Source organism: Orcinus orca, chromosome 8, assembly GCF_937001465.1.
Source record: "Orcinus orca chromosome 8, mOrcOrc1.1, whole genome shotgun sequence".
NCBI classification, from domain to species: domain Eukaryota; kingdom Metazoa; phylum Chordata; class Mammalia; order Artiodactyla; family Delphinidae; genus Orcinus; species Orcinus orca.
The window spans coordinates 80,378,707-80,397,303 of NC_064566.1; the positions used below are offsets into that span (position 1 = coordinate 80,378,707).

At 38.2% G+C, this 18,597-nt stretch overlaps 1 protein-coding gene across 2 annotated transcripts in view; it reads right to left on the reverse strand.

The window, feature by feature from the left end:
• Positions 1-18,597, reverse strand: part of PDGFD (platelet derived growth factor D) — a 239,603-nt gene that overhangs the window by 7,043 nt on the left and 213,963 nt on the right. For both annotated transcript variants that reach the window (XM_004282187.3, XM_004282186.3), the window contains exon 6: positions 4,785-4,999. In XM_004282187.3, coding sequence (XP_004282235.1) covers positions 4,785-4,999 — 215 coding nt within the window. The remainder of the gene's footprint in view (positions 1-4,784; positions 5,000-18,597) is intronic.

An 18,597-nucleotide genomic window follows, 5' to 3' on the forward strand; every position in this document is an offset into this window, starting at 1 on the left:
GCTCCAAGGGAAAGGCTGTATGCACTTTATAGTACTTAGAGAATCACTTCACCAGTGAGTCATTTGGGTCATAAGGGAGTCAGAACTGAGAAGGCCCAACCACATTCTCAGAAAATTCCACCCACATCTGTCTAGTGCTTTACAGTCTTCAGATGCTTTCATTCTACCAGGATCCCCAAGAGATAAGTAGCACAGGTATTACTACCGAAGAGCAAATAAACTTTTTTATAAGCATTCTATAAACAGTAACTGTTCCAGATCATATATCTTTGTTCTTTTGCATTTACTTAGCACTTCAACCACCAATTTGTTTACATTCCTAACACAATTTCAGTAAAATAAGATTTAGAGAGTAGGTGAATGGATATCATATAATTTCAGATCTGTCTGGGAACTCAAAATTGTAGGTTATCGTGGGGAGTAAGTGAGCAAACTCAAGGCCCTGGGGAGTTTTAAGTAGCTGGCCCTAGGTGGCCTCCCATGTGAGCCCACATCTTCTCTCTTGAGTTGTGTGATTTTTTTTCTCTATTGTCTTGTCTCTTCTAAGAACACACAGGAAAGGCCTGCAAGAGCGTTGTCTCATGGTCTCACTCAAAGAGGGAGAAAGGGGAAGAAGCAGGGAGACTCCATATAAGCTCTAGAAATGCTGTTTCCAGAAAAAGAATAGAAAAGAGATTTTCTTGACTTTTGTTGTGGTTAGTTATAATCATAACCCCAAAACTCATTGCCTTTGCCATAGAGTAGAAACCTTTTGAAAAAAATTGCTTTCCTGTCTCACTGGTTTCAATTTGCAATTTTACCGAAATTTGTTTCAATGATAGATGCTTAAAACATGTAAAAATTAAAAGTACCATTCTTTTATCTCAAGTCTAAAGCTCAACATTTTATTACCTCTAGTTAATCTTTTGTTTCATATATATAAACATCTGCTTACATCTTCTAACTCAAACTGTAATGGGCAGCAAATTTTTAATATAAAATTCGTATACTTAAAGTAAAGTTAAAATAAAAAGAATCCTCCGAAGTCATTTTTTCAAGCAACAGGAATGATTCTAGATGTTGTAAATATGCCAGACATAAGCCTAGATGTGTCTAGGCTTATGCTGTTCAATTGGTATCCCCTAGCCATGTGTAGCTATTTAAATTAAATTAGTTAAAATTAAATAAAATTTAAAATTCAGTTTCTCATTTGCATTACACACATTTCAAATATCCCATAACCACATGTTGCTAGTGACTACCAGATTGGATAGTACAGATATGGAACATTCCTATCACTGCAGAAAGTTCTACCAGATAGTGCAGGTATATCAGCATTGTGACGAAATCATGAGAGGAAGGACAGAGAAAATTAACTTCTAACAAACAATAAAAAAATAAACCAGTAAATATTAATTTAAAAGGTCACCATATTTTTAGGAAATATCCCTTCATAACACATTATTAAGGAAAGATAACTAAAATAATAGCATCCTCTAATTGTCTACACAATATGTTTTCTGGAACTTTCCCTTTTTTAAGAATCACTACCAAAAGTATTTTTTTATATCCTACATATTCCAAGAAGCATAGAAAAGTTAACAGGAAAAAGGAAAAATACTTTAACAGGATACCTACAAAATTTTGAGAACAGGAAATAATAAGATGGTAACATTTTATTGCACAGTGAAAAAATGCTCAGAGCCCTACAGGAGAAGTCGCATGACCTGGGAAAAGAGCAATGATATTAACTTCCTTCTATTTATAATTTCTAATTATTGGTAATTTTATAATTATACATTTTTAATTTCTTGGATTTTATTCCTTAAATGTTGAGCTTTGAAATATCTGTGGAGTCATACAGGCCTGCTTATGTGACAAGTTCTAGTCACCCCCTTAAGGGTGCTCATCTCTCATGAAAACTCATTTCACATCTCATCAGTTACAACCGGGAGCTGGGGAAACCAGTTTCTCATTTCTCTGAGTTAAGAATACAGACATAGAACTAATAGAATAGAGGATAAGGATTCTTCCCTAATGAGACTGAGCTCAAGCAACCCCCACTTCTGCAAATGGAACAAGCCTCCTGCTCTTTTCCACAGGGCACGGGACAGAGTGGTCACTGTGACACATTTCAAAGGTATTTTAGGAGTTTGGGGGAAGTGTGCCAGCTGTGTGTGTTCCAGGTATGCAGTTACTGACAAAACAGGTATGCTGTTTTGTCCCTTTGTCCAGAACTCAGCAGAGTGACTTTGTACAGAGCTCAGCAGACTCTGAGAAGTAAAAATATCATGACATGTTTCAAAGACGTGATTTAGACAGCAGTTTCAAAAATATGTCAACATTTTAGACCCACTCATGTGACTGAACAAAGAGATCAAGGGCTTCCCCTTCTAGATATTAATTGTGAACAGAAATTTACAGGTAGCAGCTACTGTGTACAGAGACGAGAATAGACCTAAGAAAAGGACCCTTCAGACTCCTTCAGAGTTAACTGTCTGGGAGGTGAGGGTCCTTTTGGGTGTATGTTTAACTCTGTGTTTCTACAATAAGCAATTTAAAAAATCAGACTGCAACTTCTATCTGAGCAGAGAGTCAAGATGAAAATAAAGCATCAAAGGCCTGAACTCACATGTTTTTCCTCACTGTTAAGACTATGTAGAGATCTTGTCACTTCCTGGCTTATTTTAACTTGAACCAAATTACTGAATTCTGCATTTGTCCTCAGGGTATGACTCAACAATACAAAATTCACGTTCTTAGACACAAAGGACAAAGTCCAATCTAGAGTTCATCAGGTCATACAAAAATAAAACACAATGAACACAGTCAACAGCATTCTCTGGATATGAGAACAGATATTTTTTTTACTTTGAAAACTGTGGGGTGGAGTAAGAAATTCTTGTGACTAAGAAAACCAGCTCTATGCAGGTCTAAAATCGTGTGTCCCTGTCTGTCTGAGGTAAGCAGAGTTATTATGGTCTCCGACCTCCTGCATTTCCCAAGTCGAAAATACTGCTTATGACGTATCCCTTTTCATTTAGCTCAGAAATTACCTCCTAACTTATTGTTTTATTGTTTTCAGGATAACAAAATGGTTGTATAAAGCGTGAGATTTTTATTTAGGGAGCACCATCTATTCCTTTGTTTTGGTGGATACTGATGAAAAGCAACTCAATAATTCCTAACAGTAGTGTTTGCTTCATATTTTATATATATATATATATATATATATATACAGATATATATATATATATACATATTATATATATATATATATTTTTTTTTTGGTCTGCATTGGGTCTTTGTTGCTGCACATGGGCTTTCTCTAGTTGAGGCGAGCCGGGGCTACTCTTCATTGCAGTGTGCAGGCTTCTCTCTGCAGTGGCTTCTCTTGTTGCGGAGCATGGGCTCTAGGCATGTGGGCTTCAGTAGTTGTGGCATGTGGGCTCAGTAGTTGTGGCTCACAGGCTCCAGAGTGCAGGCTCAGTAGTTGTGGCGAACGGGCTTAGTTGCTCCGTGGCATGTGGGATCTTCCCAAGCCAGGGCTTGAACCCATGTCCCCTGAATTGGCAGGTGGATTCTTAACCACTGTGCCACCAGGGAAATCCTTTAGCTTATATTTTAGACATATTTCAAAAAGATGTTTCACATCTTACAAAATGCACTTCATATGCACCGTTTTATGTGATTCCCCAGAACCATCCTGTACGGGATTATCGGATATAATTTCTTAGTCCTATTTCACGCACATGAAAACCGCATCTCTAAACTTTAGTGACTCACAAAATCAGGAAGTAATAGGGTTGACGTCAATTTCAAGAGCAGTGCTAACTCCCCTTAAGTCCACTGTTTCTTTAATCTTCAATAAAGTGCTATATATTTTTAACAAAGAGAGCACAGTGTTACTAGTGATAAGAATATAGATTTTAGAAACAGTTGATCAGTTTAGGTCCTGGCTCTGTGAGTTACTGACCAAGTCACGCTGGTCAATCTACTGCTGGTCTCAGTTTACTCATCTATAAAAAGGGAATAAAAATAGCACTCCCCTGTCAGCATTGTGGAGAAACTGCCAAGTGAGCTAATGATTGCTTACAATGATGTCTGGTACACAGTAAAGGCTTACATGCATTCCTTGTTATTATCATCAAAGTTTACTGCTCTCCTTAAATTTTTGTTCCTCTTATATCTTTAGGTTTACTTTTGTTTATTTTTGCATAATTTCAGAGCTGATTCCTCAGAGCACTCAGTCATATTTAGGAAAAATTAGTACTTCTGGAAGAAAAATATTTCCATATTTAGAGAATGAAAAAGTCTCCAACAAAGTATCTTTTCTGACAATTTATATTTTGCTATCTTTACCTTGCTTCATTTTTCAATGACTTGATTGAATTAAAGTTTGGCTCTTAGCATTTTCTTAACATAACCTAGATTTGCAGTCATACACTGTAAATGAATCCCATCATATTTCTATAAGGAAGCCAAGTAAGCTCTCAAATTACTGCATCATACATTTGACTGTGTATACTAACAAGACTGTTGTCAACCCACATAGTATATTATGAATAAGGGTTAGAAAAAGGAAACCCTTCTTCAGGATACACTCTCCCCAGGGCACCTAGCTTAGCAAATTTAGCTTGAGTACAATTTCCCAGTCATCCCCCTGGGAGGTGCCCCTGTGCAGTGAACAACGTGAACAACCAACGCAATGGCCCTGTTTCCCAGCAGCCTAGAGATTACAAGACTTTTGCAGCTGAAAAGGGCTGAATGCAGCACTGCAACAAAGAAATCTGAAAACGGCATACCTCGTGATACTTCTTCACAGTTTTCCCTGAATTGCACGTACAGGACTTCCAGCTGACAGTTCCACAGCCACAGTTTCCCCCACAGCGTTGCACGAGGAGGCAGCGTGGAAAGAAGACCACATTGGTCACCTTCAGCTCCTCTCTCAAGTTGACCGAGTAATTCCTGGGAGTGCAACTGTAACGCTTGACGTCATCATTGAGCCTGTCCAGGTCAACTGTAAGAAACACAGCATCGTGTAAGCAAGTGCACGACTACGGCATACACACTCGGCACACATTTTTGCGAACAGGCTGCGAAGATTCTGTGAGGACAGCCTTAACCCAGGGCTTGAATCTATCCTTGGGATCTCCCAAACACCAAAGATGGAAAATCTAATTTCTCTTTTGATCCTATCTGCCCTTCAAAAAAAAAAAAGTCAACAACAGCAAAGAAAACAGAAACAGAAAACAGAAAACCTTCAAAAACTTAGCTAAATCTATATCTTGGCTCAATTTTCCTTGCACTTTTTCAATGCAAAAAAAAAAGAAGTTCCAAGGAAAGAAAATGTAACATTCAGCAATTTAAAATAATTGTCTTTGCTTTAAAAAATGTGTGTGTGTGTGTGTATCTTCTTGATTCTAAATAACTCCTGACTGTAAGCCATTACTTAAATACAATTTGAATTATATCAGGGACACATTAGGAAGAATTACTCTAATTGATGCACCTGGCAGTGAAATTTTACAGGTAAATGTGAGGAATAAAAAGGTTTTGGCTTCATTTTAACTCCGAGGTCAACCAAAACGTCAAAGGACATGGCTTTTTGGGGGTTGTGAATATGATGGATATTTGTGCATTGGGTCCTAGATGGCAGTATAGAATACTGGTTAAGTGCTTGGGCTCTGCAGTAAAGCTACAGCTGCATTCACATAATGGCTACGCCTCCTTTTAGTTGGAAAGTTACTTGACTGCTCCAAACCTCTGCTTCTTCATCTATAAAATGTAAATAGTATAACTATACTTATTTCACAGCAATATTTGACGTATTGAATGCAGTGTGCCTGGTATTAATTAATGCTGATTATTTTTTTCATCTTGATTCATTTTGATTTTTCCTTCAATTTTTTCCTTTAAAGTCAAATGGTCAATAATTTAAAAAAATTTTTTTTTCAGATCTTTCTCCTCTATTTCTCTCTTTTGGCCATTATTCTATGTAAATGATTATCTGGGGGCGGTTGGTTATTGGGACTTCTATGAATTAAGAGCATCACCCTAAATTTTCAAATTTTAGTCATTAATATTTTACTTGAGTTAAATTTGTATTATTGTAGTATATAAATTACATTTTAATTTGTGGTCTCAAAATCCATCTAATCACCCATCTATTTGGCATCCAAATTATCTGGCGGGTGAATGTACATGACTATCTTCTCACAAGAATGCAGTTATAAGAACGTCCTTTGTCCCCCCCCCCACCCCACCACCTCCGGGTTCCACACCATTTCCGAGTGCATTTCCCGTGTCACCAGCCAGGCCACCACAGAAGGAATCCCACAAACGTTAGGCAGTTATCATCAGGCTTACTCTGGATTCTAGCCCCATTAAATGTCTTAGTCCTAAACCAAACCTGCTTGAGGAACGGTAAGGAGTGCTCTTTTGGGGTAGAGGTCAAAGGCTAAGGATGCTGTCAGTACAATGCATCTGAATGAAACAGAAATAAAAGAAGGCACGAGTGGGTGGAGAGTCCACTTAACCCCATGAAGTCAGCTAAAAGGCTGGCCATACGGTCAATGACCCCTTGAATAAGGAATTAAATGGCAATTGGACTAATGCTCTGCCTTGAGTGCCTTTGATTCTCAAGGGCAGGGATTTTCCCCCAACTGTTATATGCTGAGCCCAGGACACTGTGGGGGCTGAATAAATGCTAAATAATTACTGTGCATAATTTATTGCTTTTTTCCCCTTCCTTTGTAAAGACATGTCATAAGTTTAGCTATAATCAAGCCAGATTTAAAGTGCATGAACTCTGTCTTGGGAAAGGAACCATTTTATTGCTGCTAAAGCCCTGAAAATAACTGCAAGCAAAGCAGAAAGGATTATGTAAATGGATTAAGAAGTGCACCAATCATCCATTACAAGTGTCACCTTGAGATAAATACTGATGCTGGCTGTGCATTACTGGGCTATGGACAGGGCTAATGCAGAGGGCCAAAGCTGTTGCTTGTGATGATGGGAATATATTTTGTCTAACACCTATTAGCAGGAAGGGGTTGTGGCATGTGGAAGGCAGAGAGGGATGGGAAGGAAGTGACAGTACTGAGTGTACTTGAGTTCAGCCAGCCCTCTGCTAGGCATATGATACATAGGACTACCTGTCGTTGTTCCCCACCCTCTTTTTTTTTCGCCCACCCTTTTGAGATGTGTATTACTCACTCAAAGTGAATACTAAGTAGGAAAACTGGGCTCAAAGTCATTCTCTCTTTTGCCTCATGGTCTCTGCCACATCAGGCAGAGTGGGGGAATGGCAGGCAACCTTATAGCTGAAGGAGGAAGATCGACCTTCTTGGCACTGTATCAAGCTTTCCCGTATGGCATTGTGCTAGGACTGGGGTGGTAAATGGCTACACCCTTATCTCCAGAATATGTCCAAACCAAACTACAATATGATTCCCTGTGGGAATTCAGCTAACCCCCAAAGTGCTGTCAACAAATCAGGATAGGCATGTATGCCTTACTCATCTTGGAACAAAACTCTTCACATTGTATAACTGTTTTACCGACTAGCACTGGTTATTTCCGTTTCCTACCTGCCATGAAGAGATTTACGATGTTGTCAGTTTTATGCATCAATTCACTGACGTGACTTAGAACTGTGACCCAGTATGACTGCTGTAGAATCCAGCTGCCCTGCTTATCAGGGGATTGAAACCACGAAGGCACTCAATTTAGAACGAGAACTAAAAGGTTCTTCAGAGTGGATGCAAATAACTTCAAAGTGCCACTGCAGACTTTCTGCAGGGGATGTTGAATTTCCAGTCAAAGAAGACTGACTAGGCAGTGCAGCAGAGCAGGGAGCCAGACAAGGGAATGAGTGGCAGTTAAGACTTCCAGTGCTCTGGTCCGAAGGGAGGGTCTGGTGTGAGGGAGGCAGGCCAAGCAGTACAAACTCAGAGAGGGGAGCTGCCCTTTCCATTCCCGCTTCAATCTCCACAGCAGAATATTACAGAGCAACAAGGACGTTCCAAATTTCATTCAAAGGCTCATTAATTGCACCTAGCTGCCCTTATTTCACCCAGGTGTACATAATGTTATAATCCTTCTTTTTACGTCCTTTTGAATTTGCGTCTTGCCTTCTCATGGATTTTTGACATTAGTTACGTCTTTGGACTGTGTACTGACAACCTGATGGAAAGGCTGAGAAGGCTCCACTGTTGTCAGAGCCTTCCTCTGGACATGGTAATCCAATGTGGGCCACTGCCTAGAACCTCAGGGAGCACCCTTTTTTCTGCAGCTCTGGCCTGAAAGTGCAGCCTAGTCACAGAGGTACCTGGGCTGTGGTAAGAGCTCTAGGATCTGAGCACTAGGAAAGGGATGTGTAAAGCAATGGTACATTGGTGAATGCACTTACTGGTTCAGTTTCTAATCCATTCAGGGTCAGGTTTGGGAGGAAGGAGAGTCAGCCTGGTCTTTTTTATATTGACCATCTATATTCCTAAGTATCAGGTAGCATGAAAAGTTCTTCACATATACAATTGCATGAAATCCCCATAAATGCTAGGAATTACATACTATCATTACCCTTACTTTTACACTTTTACACTTGAGAAAATTGAGGCTCTGAGAGGGTAGGGAAAAGAACATGTCCACAGCCACATACCTAGTCAGTGGTAGAGCCAGAGTCTGAATTCAGGCTTTTTCATTACTCTTGCATTTCTGAGCCCAAGTCTAAAGAGTTGAAGGAGGGTGCAAAGAGCAGATTCTATGAGCTCTGATGGAGCTTTCCGTCTAGAGGTCTACTCGCTGTCAAATGACCTGGCTTCCTAGGTGCGTTGCTAGGCACTGACCTGTCACTTTCAAGATGCTGTCAATTACATATACCCAAGCATGTACTCCTGGGCACACACATTCATCTATCAGATTGTACTGGAAATGTACACTGGGTTCTTGCAAATAAACCAGGCTACTGCACAGAACGTACTTTTTTCTTTGGTATTGAGAAATACAATGAATTTCATATTTTTTCACCTGAAATGAGAGGACTTTTGTCAATTCATGGTCTTCACTTTGTCCTCATCTCTCTTGCATTCCTTCTTGCCCTTATCTACCTGTAGTCTTTGTTATGAAAACCAATCGGAGGTCCACGTAAAGAGTTGGATGGGCTGATAGCAATTGTTTTCAGGGGGCAACAAATGATAGAACCCTAGAGATTCTTTCTAGAGGACAGATAAAGCCAATATTATATTTCACATGCTTGGCAAACACAGCATAGGTGGTGATCAGCTTATGATAAAAATTTAAAAGCCTTTTCTAAATTAATCATTTCAATTTTTTTGTGAATACAAAAATTCATTGTGAAACAAAATAATGTCCTCACACTGAATGTAAGAAAACAATTTTTTTTTCCTTCCCATGCATGTTTGATTCACAGTTTGTTTTGTTCAATAGGAAGATGGTTTCCTTGGGTCAGTCTCTTCTGGTGTCAAGTTTATTGGTTGGCTTTCACTGTGATGGCCTTTCATCAGTCTATTCTGTTATGTGTGTCACCAGTCTTTTTTCTCTTTATCTTCCTGAATCTGCTAGTGTTCAGTTAAACTTCTCTATATTCTTGGAGCTAGCCAGTAATCATTTTAATACAAGCAAATTGAGCCTTTACAGGCTAAAATTCTTTATGAACTCTCTTAGCAGGCACTCACTAGCAGCCTCTATATCAGTGCAGGTTTGGCAATAGAAGAGCAAGTGCTTGAAGTAGGGCCATGCCTTTTCTATTTTTTTATTTTTTATTATTTTTTTTTGCGGTACGTGGGCCTCTCACTGTTGTGGCCTCTCCCGTTGCGGAGCACAGGCTCCGGACACGCAGGCTCAGCTGCCATGGCTCACGGGCCCAGCCGCTCCGCGGCATGTGGGATCTTCCTGGACCAGGGCACAAACCCGTGTCCCCTGCATTGGCAGGCGGACTCTCAACCACTACGCCACCAGGGAAGCCCCATGCCTTTTTTAAAACCATGCTTTTGTCATTCTAGTTTACCTTCTCTGACATCTCAGTCCACTATGTCATTTTAATCTTCTAAGTCAAGGGGCACATTCACCCTACATCTCCTCTGACCCCTTCACTATATACTCACCACACATTCTCTGCTTTCTATTATAGCACTGACTTTGTAGACTTTGCTTTATCCTTTTCTTTATTTAGGTGTTTCTTGTCCACTAAACCATAAGGTCCTTGAAAGCAGAGTTAATCATCTTTTTATCTCCCCTCTCCTAGTGCTTTGCCCCTAGTGGAAGGACCAAATATAGGTCATTTAAGTCCACCTCTCCTAAAACCATTTGGTTTCAACAGTTAGAAGCAGCATACTGATGAAAAAACTACAACATTTTTTATTTTTTTGTAGTCTAAGCACACATGCCATTTCAGGATATTTGAAATAACTAAATCCAATAAAAAACAGCTGGAGTCACTACAGCTCCCCAAGACAAACATTTCTGATTTTTCTTAAATATCTATCTTTTGTGGGATACCCATAAACTTAAAGTCAAAATTAGAAAAAGTTCAGGCCATTTATAGACCACTAGTCAATCCAGATTTCATTTGCAAGGAATAGGTACTCAGTAACTACTACCTAAATGAATCAAACTACTGATGGTTGTTGGGTTAGAATTGAAAAACTAGGGTTCTAGAACCAGCTCTATCAAGGATGAACTGTGATGCACGAAGATTGGCACCAAGACCCATGGGCTCTAGCAGCTGTGCCACATGGGGTAAAGGATGCCATCCAGAAGGCTGGCTCTCTGATACACATCTCAAGGTGCTCAGGAATATGTCTTTTGCCAAATGGGGAGTAGTCCCACAATCTGTTATGTAAAGTGCTTTATTATAAACTTGACCTTGATGTTACAACACTAGATTTATGGCACTTTATATGGGGGTGGAAGGTAAGGGGAATATATAAATAATTGTAGTATTTTTATACCAAGCAACTAGGGGCTCTCAGCTTTCTTCAGGGTTCATAAATTTCCCAAGAGGAGTCTGTTCCTCTTTATGGACATTACAACCTCACTGTGATTTTCAGATTCCCTCTTCTATAAATTAGCACATAATTGTGAAAATGGTTTCCACATTTCAACCCCAATTTGCAAGTGCAAATAAGTCTGGAAAGAACAATTATCTTATAACTTTTAATGAGGGAATATCAGGGTATTTTAAACTTAAAATCATGAATCTCATGACTCCATTTGCTGGTTTAATTTCTGAAGAATGGAAACATTTACCACTCGTATTTATAGAAATTAACCTAAATCACAGTAAAATGTTCCCACTCAGACAATTCCTAATTGTCAGGGTTTAAAAACATTGTTAAGCAATGAGTGAATGGAAATTTACTGAGCACCTACTCAAGCCTCATGGAATTCTCATAACAAACTGTTATCTTAGAGACTACTATTCCCATTTGATAGATGTGGAAACTGAGATGCAGAAGAGTTGAATGACTTGCCTACAGTCACTGGACATATAGTAGGCACTTGACAAATACTTGCTGGAAAATGAATGGGTGAGTGCAAGGATATCTGCAAGGCATTGGATTAGGCCTGAAAGCAGCTGACACTATCATAAGGCAATTCTCTGAACTCTAGGGGGATGTATGAAGTACATCTATGCAATGAAAAATAAGAAAACAGGTTAGGAAATCAAGGAGATCTTTCTCTTGTCTCTCATTTATTAGACTATGAGTCTCTGAGCTTTACTCATTATTGGTTCCCCCACAGCATTGACTTTGCAGTCAACACACCCAGGTTCATGTCATGGCTCTCTACTTTATAGCTGTCGCTGAACCTTTCTGGATTTGTTTCTTTTATTAGATAAAATGGGAATAACAATACTCTTCTCCTGCCAAGAAATTCATTGAGCTTGAATGAGTTAAAAGTGTTTGAAGCAAGGTCCAGACTCTAGCTCTCAGTAGGTATGCCTCACATTAACCTTGAAATGAGTAAAACAGATCAATGAAGTAAGGTTAAGAACAGAATCACCTAAACCAGAAGTGGCTAAGATTCTGCAATTGGTGATCACTAAGGAAAGGTAGGTCATGTCCACCTTGATCGAAATGTCAGAAAACAATGATGATGTGTTGTTTTTAGTTAAATTTCATGGGACGTAGCACTCAACACAGTCCTTTGCAAGTAGACACTTAATGAGCCAGATGTTCCAGCCCCAGCAGTTTCTGCATGAATGTGTGCTCTAGGAAGGGTATGCTCCCTCCTTAAGTCCATAGGGGCACTGAGCACAAGGATGCTGCAGAGGATTCCCAATGCTACACAGGTAAAAATGGGTACAGGAACTACAAGGCAAACCCATTCATCTTTAACAAGAGTGACTGTTGTGGAAAAGGCACATTTGTCCACCCAGACAGTAAAAGTTACCTATGGTTTTCTACTGCAAAATGGATTTCCTAAGCAATGTGCATTTGAATTATATGCCTAGATGGGAGGAATAACTTTGATGATGAGAGTGGGCTTAGGATATCCACAAAGATAGACAGCCACTATAGGAGAAAATCAGAGGCTGCAGTGGCAGTAAGAGAATAAACAACCAAAAAGGTCCTTGTTCCTGTGCTGAGATTTTCTTCAAACATTTTATGCGTGTGCCCTCATAGACACATGTGACACTATAAATGATAATATGGTTTTATTAATGCTTGCTGGCAAACTGAATGAGTAGGGAATCTAGTTACTTACAAATCATATGGGTTATAAAGAGTGGCTAAAATCTAAAAAATAAGCTTTAAAAAGGAAATGTCCAAAAAGCAAAAGGGTGCCAGAAATTTCTGGGTAAATATATCATAGAAAAGTTTAGTACTTGGCAATTATTTTGTAAACTTTTAATGAGTTTACTGATTATACAGATACTTAAATATGACAATATTTGGATACTCTGTAGGAGGCTCTCTAGATTACTGATGCTTATCTAAGAGCCTTACAAGGAAGAGAGCAAGGTCCACAGAAATACCTTGGTTCTGTGCAGAGTTCTGTATTCAAGTAATAATAATAGCTAGCATTTATTGAGGGCCCACTAGGAGTTGTATACTCTGCTATTATTAATCCTCACATGACTTTGCAAAGTTGTTATAATTAGAGTCATTTTACCAAATGGAGAAAACACAGGCTCAGAGGTCTGCACATAACTCTCCAAGGCCACCATTAGTACCTGAGTTAGAATTTTATTATAAGCTTACTTGACTCCAAAGTCCATGCTCTTTCCACTATCACATTCTTTCTTTTGCTCTATTTCTATCAAATTTATGGTAAACAATTTTAATATTGATAAAGAAAGCTTTTACTTGGTACATACCACATGGTTCAGGAAACTCGGTGAAGCTAACCCTTATTCAACACAAGAAATTAGAAAAAGAAATCCATTTGATTTAACGTCTGTAGTACCTCTGTTTGTTTAATTTACCAATAGATAGTTACAGAAGGATATCTCAAGAGTGACTTATCTGATTCATCACTAGCGTCAGACAAGGGCTTTCTGCAAATTTTCACCCAGATATCAAATAGGCAGAGAGAGAAATTTGTAAGCATTCAATTTACTGTGACTTTAGGTCACTTCTAAAATATGTTCATATCTTAATACACTCTGAAATTATTTCCTACATTCTAAATTGTTTTTAATTATTTTTATGGGCAACTTCTACCAAATATTCACAAAAAAGAACATTTATAAAAAAACATGTTAAGCAACAGATATCATGAGGTGTATCTGCTTAAATTTTTAAGTGTACAGTATTATTAACCATGAGCACAGTGTTGTGCAGCAGACCTTTAGCAATTTTTCATCTTGCATGACTGAAACTTTATACCCATTGAATGACATCTCCAGAGCAAGATTTGGCTCTTTCTAGTTAGTATGACAAAGGGCATGACAAAGAAACAGCAATAAATGACTAAGTAAAAAATAAAAGATATTTGTATCTAAGAGAATTTAGAACCAATTCAAACATTTTACATGAAACATATTTATTTCATTTACTCATCAGCTTCTTATGACAGTTGTTTACAAATAAACAGTTTTCAAATTAAAGAATCAAGTGTTTTAGATCTTACAGCAAAATAATGTCATGTAAGAAATCACAAATTGATATTAGATCCTGGGAAATGGGTTGGTAACTGTCCCAGAGTTACAACATCTAAGCATTTAGAGTCTGTGAAAATCATATATTTCAAACTCTGTCATTTGGACTCAATTTAATTTCAGTATGTTTGCTTCACTCAATATTAAATTACTGATTTTTTAAAGAGGAATGCACATCAAATTTGGCCCCTGCATCAAAAAATGGCAACTCAGGGGCTTCCCTGGTGGTGCAGTGGTTGAGAATCTGCCTGCCAATGCAGGGGACACGGGTTCAAGCCCTGGTCTGGGAAGATCCCACATGCCACGGAGCAACTACGCCCGTGAGCCACAATTACTGAGCCTGTGCATTTGGAGCCTGTGTTCCGCAACGAGAGGCCGCGACAGTGAGAGGCCCGCGCACCATGATGAAGCGTGGCCCCTGCTTGCTACAACTAGAGAAAGCCCTCGCACAGGAGCGAAGACCCGACACAGCCAACAATAAATAAAAAATAAATAAATAAATGGCGACTTGCTCAACATTAAAGAAACAAAAAACCCAATCAAAAAATGGGCAGAAGACCTAAATAGACATTTCTCCAAAGAAGACATACATATGGCTAAGAGGCACATGAAAAGCTGCTCAACATCACTAGTTATTAGAGAAATGCAAATCAAAACTACAGTGAGGTATCACCTCACACCAGTTAGAATGGGCATCGTCAGAAAATCTACAAACAACAAATGCTGGAGAGGGTGTGGAGAAAAGGGAACCCTCTTGCACTGTTGCTGGGAATGTAAACTGATACAGCCCCTATGGAGGTTCCTTAAAAAACTAAAAATAGAATTACCATATGACCCAATAATCCCACTACTGGGCATATACCCAGAGAAAACCATAATTCAAAAACACACATGCACCCCAATGTTCATTGCAGCACTATTTACAACAGCCAGGTAATGGAAGCAACCTAAATGCCCATTAACAGACGAATGGACAAAGAAGATGTGGTACATATATACAATGGAATATTACTCAACCATAAAAAGGAACGAAATTGGGTCATTTGTAGAGAGGTGGATAGACCTAGAGACTGTCATACAGAGTGAAGTAAGTCAGAAAGAGAAAAACAAATATCATATATTAATGCATATATATGGAATCTAGAAAAATGGTACAGATGAACCAGTTTGCAAGGCAGAAATAGAGACACAGATGTAGAGAACAAATGTATGGACACCAAGGGGGGAAAGCCAGGGCAGGGTGGTGGTGGTGGTGGTGGTGGTGGGATGAACTAGGAGATTGGGATTGACATGTATACACTAATATGTATCAAATAGATAACTAATAAGAACCTGCTATATAAAAAAATAAAATTAAATAAAATTTAAAAAGAAATGGCAACTCTGGGGAAAATTGTATTTTTGTCAAGCATTACTGTAGTTCAAAACTATTAAGTTGGAGTGCCTCAACAATTATATCCATATTTTAATCACAACACAAACTGTGAGAACAGGTTTTCTTCTTGCTGTTATGTGTTGGATTTTTCTATGGCAAACACACCATCATTCAGGAAAGTCAAGCTCTCCTGGAATAAGTAAAAGACTGCATCTCAGTTACATTGTTAATCTCCATAAATGACCACTCAATTAATGCCCAGTCTAGTAGAGTTTAAGGCCGATAGTTTTTCAATGTAGAGATGTCACATTTCATGCTATATACTTGAGTAAATATACATTGCTACCAAGTTCAAAGTATTGTGTTTTAAAGGAATTGCAGTGTAACTTCAGTTAAACCACAGTGGTCATGCAATGATTCAGAGAGTGATTACATAGTTTGTAGAACATCCATATAATATTTTACCTAATTATGTGCAAATTTACTATGTTATTGTCATGTTCATCAGAAGAAGTAAATACAACTTGAATTTCAAACGACTTTTTTTTTTAAACTTTTGGGCAGCTTTGAGGTTGAAGGCATGGGGTTGAAATCATTGGCAAAAACTGGGTTTTGGAACTGTACTTATCTACAGAGTTCAATTATCCATGCTACCCTTTTCTCCATTACCCCCTAGGAAACTGAAAGTTGGATATATTAACTTGTCCTATTATCATCAGTCCAGAAGGTTTTACAGACAGGTTTGTGCTTATCTATTACTTGTGAATTTGAAAAAAGTGGACCTTATACGCTGAAGTTCTGGCTTCAATACTTGGCAAAGTTATGTCTCTTTTCTCTCCCTCTTCTCCCTAAACTTTTACTGTCCTCTTGCTTCTCATTTTCAAGTCTCTTCTTAAGGAGAACTAAAAACTCACTGTTACCTAATCTTTCTTCAAATAACAGTAGAAGCAAAGCATAAAATTTAATTTTATTAACTGTTTTCTACTTCATTACATAAGTTCTTCACCTAGTGTGTTTGTGCTTTATTTTAGAGTTTATAAAATTTTGTGATTTATATATTCACATTCAAGGGTCATCTTAGAATCCTGTTCTTTGGTATCATGAAAAATGCTACTTTTGATCAGTCTGGGTAAATCAGAAGAATGGATGCTCAATAGATATTCAAAATATATAAAACAAAGATATAACAAAATATCTTTGTTTCTGTACAACAAGATTATTATACTGATAGTAGAAAACTTTTTTAGGGATCCTATAAAGTTCACATTTTATTTGACACCTAATGGACCTCCATCATCTATAACTACTTTTTGGTTTTCACTCTTTTATTCACTGTCCCCTTTCTTATACATCAGTATACAAACCATGAATTTGTACTTTTAAGTTCTAAAAGCTGAAAATAACAGCTGAAATATTAAACCTGACTTCCTTTGCTTTTGTGATACAGGCAGGTGGTTCAGCATCAGTGGAATGATAAACAATTAAATCAGCACAGTTATGCAAGTGCAGAGACAGTGGTGGCTTGCCAGTGTTAAATGAAAGGGTACAGACCTGCCTTAGGGCCATTTTAAACAAGAGTTTAAGAAATGAAATCTAAGCCAACAGGGGAGAGAAATGTTTACACTGTTAGAAATAAGTAGAATGGTGCCTTGAATGTTCTAGTAAGGTTATTTCAGTAACCAAAGGCATTCTTAATAAAGCTACAATCCTTGGTCTATGGGGTGGGTTTCTATAAATGTTAGAAATACACTAATACTGAATAATTAATATCTTCAATTCCACAAACATTAACTGAGCAGCTAAAATGTGTCAGAGTCTGTGCCAATTTACTGGAGATATAGGATGAACCATCTCTCAACCCTGGCTGCCTCTAAGGATCAGTCTCAATCTCCTAGTAGCCATAAAATAATATCAATACCCCAGCCTCGCCCTCAGAGATTCTGAGTCATTGTGACTGGGATAGGACTAGGCACCCGTAGTTTTTTAAAGCTCCCCAGGTGACTTAATATTCAGCAAGAGTTGAAACTGTTAGGTCCTAGGCTCTCATATTCCCTTAGAAAAATACAAATAGCAATGCAGTAGTAGGACAAATAAATGCTGTGGCATCTCAAGTACTCCAAACTTTTTCAACATTTCTTGAGCAAGTACTATGTGCCAAGTGCTTTTGATGGCACCCCTAACAATTCCTGAAAGTAGGTGTTATCATACACACATTGTCAATGAAGACACTGAGGCTCAGGAAGAGTCAGTGACTTGCAAAAAAAATCACAGAACTTCTAAGTGGCAGGGTTAGGCTCTGAACCAAGACACCTTGCCTCCAACTCAACATAGTATCTGGGGAAAAATAAGTAATGAATTTAGGTGATTTTTAAATTTTAATACTTCAAACAAATAGGTGTCAAGAAGGGCTGCCCCTCAAGTAGCTATAGTGGTTAAGATACTTGAAGACAGAGTCAGATTTTAACATTTCTTTCTCCAATACCATTTTTAATATTTTTTTCTGGGGTTTTCAAAACATAGTGAGTATTTTATTTTCCTTCAGGTTGACCTTCAGACAAAACATAGTGAGTATTTTATTTTCCTTCAGGTCACCTAGCTATAGTGGTTAAGATACTTGAAGACAGAGTCAGATTTTATCATTTCTTTCTCCAATACCATTTTTAATATTTTTTTCTGGGGTTTTCAAAACATAGTGAGTATTTTATTTTCCTTCAGGTTGACCTGTTTTGACCTTCAGGTTCAAAACATAGTGAGTATTTTATTTTCCTTCAGGAGATCCAAAGACAGCAACGCTTTATGGAAAAGCCATTTCTTCTCTGAGTTGAATACAATCTGAGCCCTGGGAAAATTCGATTTGAGAGTTACACTGATCTACATATGATATATCTACATAACATCAGGGCCACCAGTGACTCTGTTGTCCCCACTTAGCTGTGCACTTTAAGTATATAAGATTATGACCTAAGCCATAAGCAGCAGACCCAGGCAGGAGTTAACTAACTAGTCATTTCAGCCTACATGTTTTAATATGTTGTCCTTACCAATATAAACATTATCTACAAAAGGGCCCTGGGTTCCTTTTAATTCCTGAAAGTACCCATGTTATTACAAAGTA